The 16,190-nt window shown below is 51.7% G+C and overlaps 1 protein-coding gene across 4 annotated transcripts in view; it reads left to right on the top strand.

Moving 5' to 3' along the window:
- The first annotated feature begins 883 nt into the window (after positions 1–883).
- Positions 884–16,190, top strand: part of LOC138748421 (transient receptor potential cation channel subfamily M member 4-like) — a 73,276-nt gene continuing 57,969 nt past the window's right edge. The window contains exons 1-7 of one of the 4 annotated variants that reach the window (XM_069908616.1): positions 884–1,144; positions 7,133–7,200; positions 8,286–8,463; positions 9,723–9,903; positions 12,898–13,064; positions 14,342–14,519; positions 15,348–15,412. In XM_069908616.1, the coding sequence (XP_069764717.1) occupies positions 1,049–1,144; positions 7,133–7,200; positions 8,286–8,463; positions 9,723–9,903; positions 12,898–13,064; positions 14,342–14,519; positions 15,348–15,412 (933 nt within the window). In that variant the 5' untranslated portion in view covers positions 884–1,048. The remainder of the gene's footprint in view (positions 1,145–7,132; positions 7,201–8,285; positions 8,464–9,722; positions 9,904–12,897; positions 13,065–14,341; positions 14,520–15,347; positions 15,413–16,190) is intronic. The other 3 variants (XM_069908613.1, XM_069908614.1, XM_069908615.1) reach the window with 3 other exon arrangements.

Below are 16,190 nucleotides of genomic sequence, written 5' to 3' on the forward strand. Positions count from 1 at the left end.
GGGGATTAATTTGGATCCAGGTCTGGTAATTCAAATGTTTGGCTTCTTCCAGAGATGGAAACATAAAACAATCCACTAATCAAAGGCAAGAAGATTAATGTTGTTCAAATGGAAAGTGAGTTTCTACCCACTCACAGACAATGTCTATTGGGCATGATCCTCTTTAACATTGGATAAAATTAGGCATAACGTCACCAAAATCAAGATTTCTTGCCAGGACCTGCTGTCCATTTATGGCTTACTGTCACGATTGGACTAATGCAGTGCGATGAGGGTTTTTACTGGCCGTGCGCTGCTCAGATCTTCTGAGGCTGTTGCTTGAAGTTATCTCTACTTACTTCAGATTGCATCACCGGCAGTCCCTTTTTTCGATTATGGAGTCAGATTCAAATCAGTTCTCAAATACTCCTCACTTAACCCCCCCCCCCGCCCCCATCCACTCTTTTCTTGGTCCTTTCCACCCACCCTGCCCTCACTTGCCTGGTCTCCAGTCCTTCCACAGTGTAGTGGTTAACGTGACGCTGTTGCAACGCCAGCGACCAGGATTCGAATTTGGTTCTGCCTGTAAGGAATCTGCAAGGGTTTCCTCCCACCATTTGAAAGTACCAGGTTTGTGGGTCAATTGGGTGCATTTTTCTCTCTCTCTCGGCTCCCAGAATATTTCCACGGAAAACGAGAATATACTGCCCATTAAAAAATGCTCCATGCTTTGCAGGTAACAACTGTGGAACCACCCCCCCCACCCCCCACCCCCCACTAGCTCCTTCCCCTAACCCCTTCAGTTCACATCAGGTTCCTTGCTGAGGAATGACCACTGAATTTGCTCCCACAAAACAGATCCCTTGGAACATTTGTGAGAAGGCTCTCCCCAGAGCTTGTGCGCCGCCCTTTGGACGTCTACAGTGCTGGCTCTTCCCACCTGAGTCTGCCTTTCTGCAAGGCAGCTCACTTCTCACAGCGAGACAGGTTGTGACACAGCTCAGGCGTGGCTTGTGTTGACCTCGAGTACGCACGCCAGCTGCATTCCTGAGCTTCTAACCGACTTCAAATGAGAAAACCAGGAAGAGCAGAATTGGTCCAGCACGGGACATCCGCCTGCCAAGGAGCTCCAGAAACTATGGTCAACAAGCTGAAGAAGGATCAGGTATGGTTCCCAAAATCGTTTGTAAGCTACGGAATGCAGGGGTTCGTCCTGGCTTGTGGTGGCTTTGGAAAAGCAAATGCCTCAAATCTAATCAGGCACAATCACACTCTTAATTTCAGTTCTTTTGTAAGCTTCTATGTAACCTATTCTCCTTGCATTCTTATCAACTCCCCCTCAGGGACTATCACCCAACCCCCCGCCTCCCCCCAGCCCCCAACCTGCTAGAGTAATTTACCGTGACAAATTAGGTGAACTTTCGAATGGGGCGGAAACTGGAGCAGCCCAGAGGGAATTGACAGAGTCACAGGGAGAGTGTGCAGACTCCACGAAGACAGGTCTCAGCGATTCAAGTGTCCTTTGAGATATATCTTGGCTGTCAGTGCGAGTCAGTCCCCTCTGGAGAGTGTTCCCGATTCCTAGCCCCACCCTTCCCCAACCTCCGACTCGAGGTGAAAAGATACCTCCTCAGATCCCTTCTAAGCCCCTCACCCTAACCCCCTAGAGTAAGGTGAGTTGTTCCCATTGGAGGGGGGAGTCCAGAACTAGGGGACATCGCCTCAAGATTCAGGGCAGTCGATTTAGGGCAGAGATGCAGAGGAATTGCTTTTCCCAGGGGTGGAGTAAATCTGTGGAATTCACTGCCCATTGAAGCAGTGGAGGCGACTTCAGTATATATATTTAGGACAAGGTTGGATAGATTTTTGCATCGAAAGAGAATTAAGGGATAGGGGGGAAAGGCCAGTAGGTGGAGATGAACCGATCATCAGATCAGCCTTGATCTCATTGAATGGCAGAGCAGGCCCGATGGGCCGAATGGCTGTCTCCGGCTCCTATTTCTTGCATTCTAATGTTTGACATTGCTACAATGGAGCTCTACCTATTTATTGCAGTGAGCATTTTCCCAAATGTTCGGGAAACTCATTTTGCTCGACGATACTGTTCTTTTGTTTGTCGGGATGGCGTTTGATAAGGCGCTGTACAAGGAGACTTCTGGATAAGGATTTGGGGATGATCTACTGGGACATAGAGTAACAGAAGGCAGAGGGATGGATAAGATTTAGCAGGTTACTCCTTGGAACGAAGAAGAATGAGGGGAGACGATAGAGTGTTATACACTTATGATGGGCATGGACAGAGTAGATGTGAGGAGGATGTTTCCACTTAGATTAGGGGAGATAAAGATGAGAGGTCATGGCTTTAGGCTGAAAGGGGAGGGGTACAAGGGAAAGTTTTTCACTCAGAGAGTGGTGGGAGTGTGGAATAATCTGATGTGGCGAATGTGGGTTTGAGCTTGGGTTTTTTAAATAAATTATGGATGGGGGAGGGTTATGGAATGGGAGCAGGCCAGTGGGACTAGCGGAAGAATGGTCAGCACAGGCTAGAAGGGCCAAAAGGCCTGTTTTCTGTGCTGTAGCATTCTATGATGCAGAAAGTCTGCAGAGAGATATTGATAGGTCAGGTGAGTGGGCAGATGGTGGACGATGTGAAAGGAAAATGACCAAATCAGAGGTGACACAGCAGAGAGTACAACTGTTACAGCAACCAGGACCAGGATTCAAATCTTGCGCTGTCTGTAAGGAGTTTGTACGTTCTCCCTGTGTCTGCGTGGGCTTCCACTGGGTGCTCTGGTTTCCTCCCACCGTTCAAAGTGTACTAGTGGTTATAGGTTAATTGGGTGTAAATGGGCTCATGGGCCAATAGGGCCTTTCACTGTGCTGTGTGTCTCAAATGTTTTATTTAAATTTAAAATATAAAAAAATACTTATTTGAATGTGAAAGATTGCAGCCAGATGTTGTGCAGAGGGAGTTGGGAGTGCTTGTTCAAGTACCACAAGAGGTTAGTTTGCAGGTACAGGTACACCATCCTTTATCCCCCAAGGGTTCCGGATAAAGGACGGTGTACCTGTATAACAGGTCTTCTTCTGGCCATCCATCCCATAGGATGATAATGGCTCCTTTCAGTCAGTTTGTGGGGTTTGGTATGAGGATACCCCACTCCTTAGAAAGGAACAGCATGTGCGTGAATGGCTTTAGGTGAGTAGGGGGTTGCACAGGTGAAGACCCACCCTCTTGACATTCCCTCCCCGATCCAGTGGCATGGCTGGAGGAAGTGAATGGCCGATGCAAAGGATGCCCTTCCTGCGCTTCGCGGCACGTGTTTGCTAGACAGTCTTTGACCCTATGAGAGGGTTTATCTGCTCTTTGGCAGGTGTTGCTTTTCATCCCGTAGGGTGACTAGGCACCATCTGCACCAGGCAAGCCTGGTAGGGGGAACTGGTTTAGTCGCTGACCATGCGACAGGTAGTATTGGGTTACACGGTACCAGTAGTACTCAGTCGAGTGACCTGGTACAACAGGTAATCAAAAGGGCAAGTGGGAGGTCTTCCTTTATTTGTGGGAGGGACTGACTTTAGGAGCAGGGGGATTCTGCTGCAACTGTATCAGGTCCTGGTGAGGCCACATCCAGAGTTCAGCGTGCAGTCCTGGTCTCCTCACTTGAGGTAGTACTGGATTTGGAGGCGGTGCAGAGGAACTTCCCCAGATTGATTCCAGAGATGCTGGTATTACATTATGAAGAGAGATCGAGTCACCTGGAGTTTAGAAGGATGTACAATTATGAAAGGATGAGATAAGATGGAAGTGGGGAGGTTGTTATCACTGGTAGGTGGGTCTAGAACTAAGGATATTGCTTCAAGAGGTAACAGGGTAGTGAATCTGTGGAATTCTCTGCCCAAGGAAGCAGTGGAGGTTGCCTTGTTAAATGTACTTAGGACACAGAAAAATAGATTTGCGAATAGTTGAGGAACTAAGGATTCTGGGGAAAAGACGGGTGAGTGGGAGCTGAGTCTACAGCCAGATCATCCATGATCTTATTGAATGGGGAGCAGGGTCGTCGGGCCAGATGGTCAACCCCTTGATCCTGTTTCTTATGCTTTCGTGTCTACCCCCAGGAATGGCAGTCTACCGGCCACCACAAGGGTCCTTCCTCATGTATCAGTGGTAATGAACTCAGGTGCCACACATTCAAACATACCCCACCCACCTTAGATTGCTGGAATAGTTGCTTGATGAGGCTATTTACTTATAACATGTTGACACTTTGGATTGGGCCCTGATCAGATTGTTGGCATAGCAACTCGGGGACAAAAGGTTGCGTTTGCGCAAAACCTCCGGGTCAGAAAGTGACTCCTCAATGGAGCCAAACAGCCAAACAGGCCATTTGGCCCTTCTAGCCTTTCTCCGGGGTGACAGACTTCCCAGGGGGTGGGGGGATCCACCTCATTCCTGCGTGGCTCTCTTCGCCTCTCATCAGGTGCCTCCCACTGCTCAGACCCTCAGCCAGTGAGGTGTAACATTGAGCGATCAATGTGCTGTTGGAGGGGTTGAACGGGTCAGGCATCAATCGCGGGTGGACGTGATCAGACATTTCCGGTCAGGACCCTTCATCGAGACGAAAGTGGGAAGGGAAGATATCAATTAAATCCAGGGCAGTGCAGTTGGTGCAATGCTGTTACAGCGCCAGCGACCAGAACCAGGGTTCGAATCTTGCACTGTCTGTAAGGAGTCTGCATGTTCTCCCCGAGTCTGCATGGGTTTCCTCCCACCATTCGAAAAGTACCGAGGGGTTCAGGTTAATTGGGTATAAATTGGGCTCATGGGCCGAAAGGGCCTGTTACTGTGCTGTATGTCTAAATTTTTTTTTTGAAAGTAAAAATGGTGAAGGGGGAGGGTATGGGGAGAAGCTAAGTGGTGATAGGATATTGGACAGACGGTGGGGTAGTGGGAGAGATGTAGAGGAAGAGGCCACTGGGAGGTAAGGCAAACTGGAGGAGGTAAAGAAGAGAGGGAAAACATACAGTAAATGCTGGAGGAACTTAAACCGGTCTCATAGAAGGAAAAGATACCACCGATGTTTTGGGCCTGAGCCCTTCCTCAAGGTGTAAGCAAAAAGCAGCCAGGCATCTTAAATAAAGACTAGAGAGAGAGAAAGGGGGGCGGGGGGGGAAGAGTGGGGGGGGGGGGGGGAAAGGAGTCCAGACCGACAAAAGGTGTTAATTGGATATGATAAGAAGTGAGGTAGGAATTGATTTTGGTTCGGTGAAAGGAGAGAGGAAAAAGAAAGCGAGAGAGCACAAGTGCTGGGTTAAAGGCAACGGAGGAAGAAGATGGGGTAGGGGAGGGAGGTGATTTAACGGAAACTGGATGTTAATGCCATCTGGTTGGAGGGAGCCCAGATGGAAGATGAGGTGCTGTTTCTCCATTTTGCAGGTGGTCTCAGTCTGGAAGTGCATGAGACCATGGACAGACATACCAGCAAGGGTATGGGATGGGGTGGCCATTGGGAGACCCACGCTATTGCGGCGGGCAGAGCCAAGGTGTTCAACAAAGCGATCTCCCAGTCTGTGCCCAGTCTCTCCAAAGTAGAGGAGACCATAGCGGGAGAACTGGATGCAGTAGATGACCCCCGCAGATTCACGTGAAGTGTTGCTTCATTTGGAAGGACCATCTGGGGCCCCAAATGGTAGTGAGGGTGCAACAGTGGACCCAGATGGAGGGGCAGGGCCAGGCTTGATACACTGGCTGACCATTTCTCCCCATGGTCTGACCTGCTGACATCTTCCCACAACTCTTGGTTTGCTCAAGATTCCAATTCCTGCAGCTTTTGTGTCTGTCGGACTTGCAGGGCCTAATTGGTCTGTTACAGTGTTGTATACCAAAATTTTAAAATATGATTAATTTAAAAGGTATGGAAAATTTGCAGCTGAGAACTGAATGAAAGGGAAGGGAGAGATTTGCGACTTTTCAAATCTCTGGTGAGACCACACTTGGAGTATTGTGTTCAGTTCTGGTCACCTCATTACGGGAAGGACATGGAAGTTACGAAGAGGGTGTTGCCTGGATTGGTAAATAAGACTAATGAGGCAAGGTTAGCAGGGCTGGGACTTTTTCTCTTTGGAGTGAAGGAGGGTGAGAGGAGACTTAATAAAGGTCGACAAGATTCTGAGAGGCCGAGATAAGGTGGACAGCTTGCATCCTTTTCCCAAACACCAGAGGACGTCTGAACAAAGAGACAGGAGACACCAGGGGTAAGTTTTTGACAGAGAGAGTCATGGGTGCCTGAAATGCCTTGCCAGAGATGGTGGTGGAAACATTAGGGGCACTTCAGAGACTCTTAGGCAAGCAGATGGATGAATGAAAAACAGAGGGTTACAAGGCAAGGAGGATTTAGTTTTGTTTTGGAAGGAATATAAAGGTCAGCACAACATCGAGGGCTGAAGAGCCTCTACTGTGCTGTAGTGTTCCATGTCCTCTGGAGATAACAGCTCGGCTCCATCCAACTATGCTGCCCTGGGGCATTGATAACCCATCTGAATCAGCCCTCAGGAGAACCATTGCCGCGTTCTATTGATCGGCGTGTCACCATCAGCAGCTTGGAAGAAAAGGTAGCCGCTCACGAGAAATATAGGATGTAGAAAGTCTAACCCTTGCAGGACGGACGCAGAGAAAAGTGGAATTTTCAGGGCGGAGGGAGACTCCTTTGACGTAACCTGGCCCACGTCACCCTCAGCGCTGCGCTGAAGGAGTGCTGCACTGCCGACAGAGCCATCTCACCCGAGGTACTGCTTCACGGAAGACCCATTCGCAGCTCTCTGACCACAACAGGTCCCTCATTCAACATCAGGAGGCCTGTTGGGCATAAACTCTCTGCTGGAGGTTGGGAACCACTGAAAAATTGAATTAAAAAGACACAATAATCCCAGTTCAACATCTTTCTTTCCACTCACATCCCACTTTAAGTAATCCCTTACAAACCACAGATGGCACAAGTGGGATGTGAATGATTAAAAAATATGATTGAGAACCACTGTCCTAATTGATCAATGGTATGGGAGTAATCCTTGGTGACTGTGACGTTTGAGTGCCTGAGAACTGTTCTTGGTGCTGGTCCTCAGGCTCCACTGATCTCCATGTGTTTACCTCCAACAGAGCTGGATACCCAAGGTGATTAAAAAGAAAACATGCTCTACCTTCCTGGAGGACACCGGTGCCCAAAGGTGACTTCTCTGGTTTCTGTTGAACCTCCCTCCTTCCACCCCACCAAGCACAAGGAGCTGGGACTAATTGCAAATTTCTGCCTGGCCCACAGGAAAAAGGATCTTAGGGTTGGATGTGATGTCGCGCATATAATTTGATAGTGACCTTGAAATTTGATTTGGAAAAAAAATGAGAGGTGGTACATTTTGGGAGGATTAATGAGGCCAGGATTATACAATCAGTGGGACCCTTGGAACCACCACACCAGGAAGAATAGGAATTAAGGGTGATGGAGGTGGAGCTGAGTCCACTGTCAGATCAGCCACCATCTTATTGAACCGTGGAGCAGGCCTGGATGGCCAATTCCTTCTCCTGCTTCTCATTGTGACTACTGAGGAGCAGAGGAAGATTGATTCACTGCTCCAAGGATCAATGAGGAACTGGGAGAGGCAGGGACAAATTTGGACAGGTTCCCGGATACAGGGTTGGCACCAGAACAGGTCTTAGATGGGGAGGGGGGGAAATTAGGGTAACTGCAGTGGGGGCACAACTCGCTCAGCGGGGAGAGGGGATGCTGCCGAACCAAACCTCCTCTGTGCCCCTCTCTCTGATGTAACAAACGCACTGCTTATATTGCAGGCTAGTGATGCTAGAGATGTTAGGGGCAATGGCCGTGAGCGGGTGGGGGTCTGGGGAGGGGCTATGCCCACGAATGCCCCCTTGGCGCTGACCCTGCCTAGCTGGGAAACATTCAGAGAGATATGGGCTGAAAACAGGCAAACAGGGCTGGGCTGAAAACAGGCAAACAGGGCTAGTCTGACCAGCATGGATAAGTTGGGCTGAAGGGCCTATTTCCATGCTGGCAAACAGGGCTAGTCTGACCAGCATGGATAAGTTGGGCTGAAGGGCCTATTTCCATGCTGGCAAACAGGGCTAGTCTGACCAGCATGGATAAGTTGGGCTGAAGGGCCTATTTCCATGCTGTAGAATTCTGCCACCTCCTCTTACTCCCCCACCCCGCACCTTTTCTCCTCCCTCCCCGTATTACGTTCTTCCTTTCCATCTGTCTTGCCCACCTAACACTTCTTCCCATCTCCCTGTGCAGCAAGGGGCAGCTCTGCCAATGCGGCTACCCCAAGGACAACCATCGCTCAGTGGCCACAGAGGACAACTTTGGGGCGGCAATAGTTAGCCGATGGAACACCGCCGAGCACACAACGGAGGAGCCGACCGATGCCTTTGGGAACGTGGAGTTTTTCGGGAAGGGGCGGAAACACAGAAAGGTAGGGACACCCTGCTCCATGGCCTCCGTGACCCCTCACCTACAGCGCTGCACTAATCCTGTCGCCCTGATTCTCTCTCAAGTTCTCCCAAACTTCCCTTTGACTCTTTTGCCACTTTAATAAAACCAAGAGGCGATTTACAGCAGCCAGTTATCCTTCCAGCACAGGCTTAGGAGAAAACCAGAACCTCCGGGGGAAAGGGAGAGTGTGCCCGAGGTTAGGATCGAACCAGAGTCTCTGGAGCTGGGAGGCAGCATCACCACCCACTGCCCTTTTGATGAAGTTCGTTTTAGATTTTAATTTCAACAAATTAATCACCTGTAGCCCTGGACCCAGTGTTTATCCATCACTTCACGTTATAACCTGGTTACGATCACATCACTGTAGGATCTTGCTGTGCGTAAAAGTGGCACTCACATTTCCTGCATTTCTACAGTGACCGCAGCTGAGACAGATTTCACCGTCTCCAAGACATCCAGGGATAAGGAAGGTGCTATACTGATGGAAATCTTACTATAGAGTCACACAGCAAGGGAAACAGGCCAACATGCCCATGCCAACAAAAAAAATGTCCAACCCCCCCACTAGTCCCAGCTCCCTACTTGGCCCAATATCCCTCTAAACCAGGGGTCCCCAAACCTTTTGGACCATCAACCCGCTTCCTGGAATCCTTGGTACCTCATTGACACCGCCCCCCCCCCCACTCCTTGGGTGGTGAAGACACCAGATGGGAGTGGGGGTCGGTGGTGGCAGCGCTGGACTTGGGTGGGGGGGAAGGGTGGTGATGTGGCAGCATTGGACACATACCTCCTCCTTCTCCACTCCGACAACCTTTCACTCTCTACTATTAAGAGGCTGAAGCCAAATACCACAGGGCAGCCGCCGAAGCCAAATACCACAGGGCAGCCACCGAGGCTGGTCTCACAAGAGATTGGCCACCCCTGCCTTAGATCACCCCTTCCCGACTATTTATTGACCCCCTGGCATTTATCGACCTCTTGGATGGTCCCATTGACCCCTACTCTAAACCCATCCTATCCATGCATCTATCCAATTATTTTTCCAACAGTTTTCAACAACCTCCTCCGGCACCCCGTTCCGCACACCTACCACTCCCTGTGTAAAAATGTTCCCCCTCAGGTTAAATCTATCTCCCACCCCTTCACCTTATAACCTCCGGTTACCAATTCTCCATTCACCCCCCCCCCACCCATTCTCCTAATTCTGACTTGCCCTGATTTTTTCTGCCCCTTTCACAGTTCATCCGACTTTCTTCGGACACAGACCCGGCCACTGTCTACAACCTGATCACTCAGTCCTGGGACATCCCACCTCCCAACCTGGTCGTCTCGGTGACGGGCGGCGATGCGCAGCTGAAGATGAAGGCCTGGCTGAAGGACATCCTCCGTCGGGGCCTGGTCAAGGCCGCACAAAGCACAGGTGAGGCCAAGTCTCCCCATCACTGTTCAACAGCACTGTGTACAGATTTGGGCGCCATCGTTGAGAGAGGACGTACTGGTGTCGGAGAGGGTTCAGAGACTATTTACTAGAATGATACCAGGAATGAAAGGGTTAGCAGATGAAGAATGTTTGTCAGCTCGTTAGAGTACAGAAGGATGTAGGGAGGTCTCATGGAAGCATTTCAAATGCTGAAAGGCCTGACCAGAGTAGATGTAGAAGGATGTTTCCCATGGTAGGGGAGTCTAGATCAAGAGGGCACTACCTCAGGAGAAATAGGCGCCAATTTAAAACAGAGATGCAGAAAATTATCTTTAGTCAGAGGGTTGAGAGTCTGTGGAACTTGTTGCATGGATGTGAGGTCATTCGGTGTATTTAAGGCAGGTATTTGATTAGTCAGGGCATCAAGGGTTCTGGGGAGCAGGGCTGAGGGGAGGATGGATTAGCTCATGATTAGAATGGCGAAGCAGACATAATGGGCCAATTGGCCTTGCGAGCATGCAACTCAGTCCGCAGCTCAACACCAAGAGTGTGTTGGCTCCGTCCCAACTGTTAGCAGGTACCCAGAGGAGGCTTTGACCCAGGGGGCTTCAATCATGACTCCTCTCCACCACTGGTGCACCCTAATTGTAGTGTGTGGTGACTGCCCAGGTTACACCCAAATCCCACTGAACACTGGTATAGAGTCAAACAGCATGGATGCAGGCCCTTCAGCCCACTCACTCCATGCTGGCCCATGTGTTATATTGAGATTCAAGATGCCACTTGCTGTATTGTGCACAAAGATCATTGGACACCCTGTGAAGGCACTCACAGACATGTTATTAATACGGCAGGAAACACGAAAGTAGTAAAAATAAACCAAAATGCTGGAGGAACTCAGCTGGTCACGCAGCGTCTGTTGGAGATAAGGATATATTAATGGCGCTTCTTCAAGGAATAAGTGAATAAGGAATAAGTTCTTTACCTATTCCTGAAAGAAGGTCTCAGGCCAAAAATGTTAGCAACATATCTTTACCTCCAGTGGTCGCCGCGAGACCGGCTAAGTTCCTGCAGCGTTTGAGAAAAGAAAGACAGGCCAAAGAGAGACACTGAGTCCCCATGGATCCCACCATGCTGTCCCATGTCAGTGCTGCCCAAGGAATGTTGAGAACCATTGATGAGGGAAACATGCCCAGCCTGTCATATTTATTGATTCATTTATATAATTATGTAATTCGTTTTTATCCATCCATCCATCTGCCTATTGATCTATCTATTTGACATACTGCATGGCAACAGGCCATTCTGGCAAACAAGCCCATGCTGCCCAAATAATTTACCAGCCCATCTGTCTTTGGAACATGTGGAAACTGGAACACCCAGAGGAAACCCATGCAGATGGGGAGGGGGGGGGAGAACATACAAAATCCTTACAGACAGCGTGGGATTTGAATACAGGTCGCTGTAACAGTGTTGCGCTAACCGCTACGCTAACTTTCATGTCTCTTTTAACTGAACTGTTTCGATCCCAGCCACATCCTGTGCTGCCTGGCTTCAGAGAACTGTTGAAACGCTGCAGAGACAGAGTGTGGCACTGTTGACAACGACATCATTGGATAGCCAAGTGTAAAGATCCCCAAACTCCATCCCACCATGCAGTGAGACTCTGTTACAGACAACAGCCCTTCTGAATACTTATTCCCCCAATCAACTTTATTAGAAGGGATCGATCGTCAAGTTGGTGGGAGCAGCTTGTGCACAAATTGGCAATAGGGCAGTTAATTTTTTCAGCAGATAAAGGGAATTCAAAATGAACGCCACACTGTGCAACCGAACATTGGGAATGGGGCCGGGTATGTATAAAGTGAGCAAAATTTTGAACTATTAATTTCCAAATGATTCGATCACGGGTTAGTGGAGTTTTACGGGAACTTGGAATGACGGATTTAACATTTTAAAATTTATATTTAAATTTAGACGTAGAGCATGGTAACAACCCCATTTGGCTCACAAGTCCTTGCTGCCCAATTATGTCTAATTGACCTACAACCCCTAGTGGAAGAAAACAGGAGCCCGCGGAGAAAACCCATGCAGACACAGGAGAAAGTACAAACTCCTTACAGACAGCACGGGATTCAAACCCTGATCCTGGCTGCGGGCACTGTAACAGCGTTGCGCCAACCACTAGGCCAACCATGCCGCATTAGTGCCAACAATCCGAGTTGAATGGAAATCAACTTTCTCTGCCACACGCTCCATTGCAGCAGGCCGCCCGCTGGCTGTCGGCTCCAGGCCTCTGCAGGCCGCCCGCTGGCTGTCGGCTCCAGGCCTCTGCAGGCCGCCCGCTGGCTGTCGGCTCCAGGCCTCTGCAGGCCGCCCGCTGGCTGTCGGCTCCAGGCCTCTGCAGGCCGCCCGCTGGCTGTCGGCTCCAGGCCTCTGCAGGCCGCCCGCTGGCTGTCGGCTCCAGGCCTCTGCAGGCCGCCCGCTGGCTGTCGGCTCCAGGCCTCTGCAGGCCGCCCGCTGGCTGTCGGCTCCAGGCCTCTGCAGGCCGCCCGCTGGCTTTCGGCTCCAGGCCTCTGCAGGCCGCCCGCAGGCTGTCGGCTCCAGGCCTCTCCAGGCCTCTGCAGGCCGCCCGCAGGCTGTCGGCTCCAGGCCTCTCCAGGCCGCCCGCTGGCTGTCGGCTCCGGGCCGCCCGCTGGCTGTCGGCTCCGGGCCGCCCGCTGGCTGTCGGCTCCGGGCCGCCCGCTGGCTGTCGGCTCCGGGCCGCCCGCTGGCTGTCGGCTCCGGGCCGCCCGCTGGCTGTCGGCTCCGGGCCGCCCGCTGGCTGTCGGCTCCGGGCCGCCCGCTGGCTGTCGGTTCCGGGCCGCCCGCTGGCTGTCGGTCCCGGGCCGCCCGCTGGCTGTCGGCTCCAGCCCTCATGCTGGCTGTCGCTGCAGGCCTCTGCAGTGTACACACTGACTCTCACTGGTTTCTGTTTGTGGTTTGATCTGACAGGAGCGTGGATAATGACAAGTGGGCTGCAGATGGGGATCGGCAAGTACGTTGGGGAGGCAGTGCGTGACCACGCCACGGCAAGCACACACACAGCCTCCAAGGTAGTAGCCATGGGAATTGCACCGTGGGGTATAGTGTCCAATAAAGAGCGTCTCGTGAACCCCAAGGTAACTTTAGTACAGTAAATGGGTGTGGGAGAGAGTGTTTGAGTGCGAGATGGTAGTGTACATGAGTGTAAGGGTTGGCAATGCGGAAATGTGAGATATGGGTATAAGTGCGTGAGTGCGCCAAATCAGTGTGAGATTGGATTGTGGGTGGGTGTGGAGTGTGAATAGGTGTGTGAGTGAGCATGAGTCTTATATAGGAGCATGAAATGGCAGAGTGAGTGTGAGTACATGAGTGTGTAAGTGAGTGAGGTGCAGGTGTGTGTCAGTGAATGTGAATGTGAAAAGGAGTATGTATGGGTTTGAGAGTAGGAGTCTGATATGGGGGTGTGTGTGAGAGTGAAGAGGTACAAGTGAAATGGGCATGAAGGGTGGGCGCGGGAGGGGAGCGCGGGAGGGGAGCGCGGGAGGGGAGCGCGGGAGGGGAGCGCGGGAGGGGAGCGCGGGAGGGGAGCGCGGGAGGGGAGCGCGGGAGGGGAGCGCGGGAGGGGAGCGCGGGAGGGGAGCGCGGGAGGGGAGCGCGGGGGGGAGCGCGGGGGGGAGCGCGGGAGGGGAGCGCGGGAGGGGAGCGCGGGAGGGGAGCGCGGGAGGGGAGCGCGGGAGGGCGTGGGGGGAGAGTGTGGGGTGGATGTGGGGTGGATGTGGGGTGGGTGTGAGGGGTGGGTGTGAGGGGTGGGTGTGAGGGGTGGGTGTGAGAGGAGTGAGGGGTGGGTGTGAGGAGTGAGGGGTGGGTGTGAGAGGAGTGTGAGGGGTGGGTGTGAGAGGAGTGTGAGGGGTGGGTGTGAGAGGAGTGTGAGGGGTGGGTGTGTGAGGAGTGTGAGGGGTGGGTGTGAGAGGAGTGTGAGGGGTGGGTGTGAGAGGCGTGTGAGGGGTGGGTGTGTGAGGAGTGTGAGGGGTGGGTGTGAGAGGAGTGTGAGGGGTGGGTGTGAGAGGAGTGTGAGGGGTGGGTGTGAGAGGAGTGTGAGGGGTGGGTGTGTGAGGAGTGTGAGGGGTGGGTGTGTGAGGAGTGTGAGGGGTGGGTGTGAGAGGAGTGTGAGGGGTGGGTGTGAGAGGCGTGCGAGGGGTGGGTGTGAGAGGAGTGCGAGGGGTGGGTGTGTGAGGAGTGTGAGGGGTGGGTGTGAGAGGAGTGTGAGGGGTGGGTGTGTGAGGGGTGGGTGTGAGAGGAGTGTGAGGGGTGGGTGTGAGAGGAGTGTGAGGGGTGGGTGTGAGAGGAGTGAGGGGTCCGTGCATCCCAATGCCGGGCCTGGATCTGACTGCTTCCTGCACTGCTGGCTGCCCAGGGCTCCTTCCCCGTGCAATACATGGTGAGTAACGACACAGATGCACAGCACGCCCTAGACGACAATTACTCAGCCTTCCTCCTGGTGGACAATGGCACCAACAATCAGCTGGGCGGGGAGACCCAGTTCCAAGCTCGCCTGGAGCAACACATCCTGACCCGGAGGACAGGCATTGGCGGTAGGTATCGCTCAACGTGCCTCTAGATCAGTCTGCTTCACTCTGCTCTCCCCCCGCTTCCCTACTCCCCCACCAGAATATCCAACGGATCTCACCCGACCTCTGAGACACAGAATCTACTCCTCTGTCACTCTGCATGCTCTTTGTAACTCCCCTGAAGGTGCCTAAACTCCCCACCCACATGTGGGCTCAATTCTCATGGCTATTTTCTGAACACCTGACCCCTGTACTTTTTACTCTGGACATGAGATACCAGTGGTAACATACTAGTCATTACACAACAACCATTGGACATCACCCATTCTACATCAGCTATTACACACCACACATTACATACCATCCATGACATCTCCCATTGCACACCACCCTCAGGCATGCCCACCATTGCACACTACCCACTGCACACAATCCATGACATACCACCCATTGCACACCCACCATTGCGCGCTACCCACTGCACACTGCCCACAATTCATTACACTCCACCCATTGCACTACCCACTGCCCATTGCATATTGCCCATTACACACCACCCATTACCTCCACCCATTTCACACCAGCTATTATACACAATGCATTACACATAATGCATTACACATCCACATTACACACCTCCCATTGCACATCAGACAGGATCAAGCCCCACCTCAACTGCTGAGCTTCCCAACTGCATCAAATGACCATAATAGGAATCAGCAAGGAGCAGGAAGGAGGCAAGACCAGGGCACAAACCCATCCTCACACAGACCACTCGACAAATATCAGACAGTCAATTATGAATGGCCCCTCGTCTGCCTCGGGTTTGCACCTATCTGTGTTTCTCCTCAGGAAGGGGAAGCATTGAGATCCCGGTGTTGTGCATGCTAATCCAAGGAGGGCCCAACATGCTGGAGGTGAGGGTCTGGCTGAAGCCGTTCTGTTGCGTGGGACAGGTCCTGGTGGTCTGAAAGCGCGGTGAGCTCAAATCGGAGTGGGTGCCAGAAAGGGTGGAGAGTACAATGGTAGGAAAGGCTCTTGAAGAAGAGGCGAGGAATCCCCGCTGTGTGCTGGGCGATACATACCTTCCTCTGAACATCATCCCCATTCCATTGGTGGGAGCTTGGTAAGGGTGGTAGAGAGAGATAGACAAGAGGAGTAGAAGTTGTTATGGAATTGCAAGGCTTACTTTTCTTTTCAGTGACTAGATCCCTCCTGATAAGACCCTGGCGGGTCTTTAGGTGCTTCCTCGAAAATTTAGTTCTGAATTCAGATGGCGAAAATCTGAAATAAAGTCCCAAAATGCTGAAGGCACTGTGGATATAGAACCAGAGATAATGCTTCATTTGATCATAAATAAAGTTTTCAAAAAAATAAAGATAATGTTTCAGAATGACAGAATATTCCAATTTAATTTTTAACATTCAACTTAATTTAGACACACAGCACGGTAACAGGCCCATTTGGCCCACGAGCCCATGCCGCCCAATTACACCAATTGGCCTACTCCCCCTGGTAAGTTTTGAACGGTGGGAGAAAACCCACTCAGACACTGGGAGAACGCACAAACTCCTCACAGACAGTGCGGGATTTGGCCGCTGTCGTGCTAAACACTAAGCTAACCGTGCCGCTCTGGGTCTTCAACCCAAAACATTAACTCTGCTTCACGCTCCACAGACGCCGACTGACCTGCTG

This window comes from Narcine bancroftii, chromosome 13 (assembly GCF_036971445.1).
Source record: "Narcine bancroftii isolate sNarBan1 chromosome 13, sNarBan1.hap1, whole genome shotgun sequence".
Taxonomy (NCBI): Eukaryota; Metazoa; Chordata; class Chondrichthyes; order Torpediniformes; family Narcinidae; genus Narcine; species Narcine bancroftii.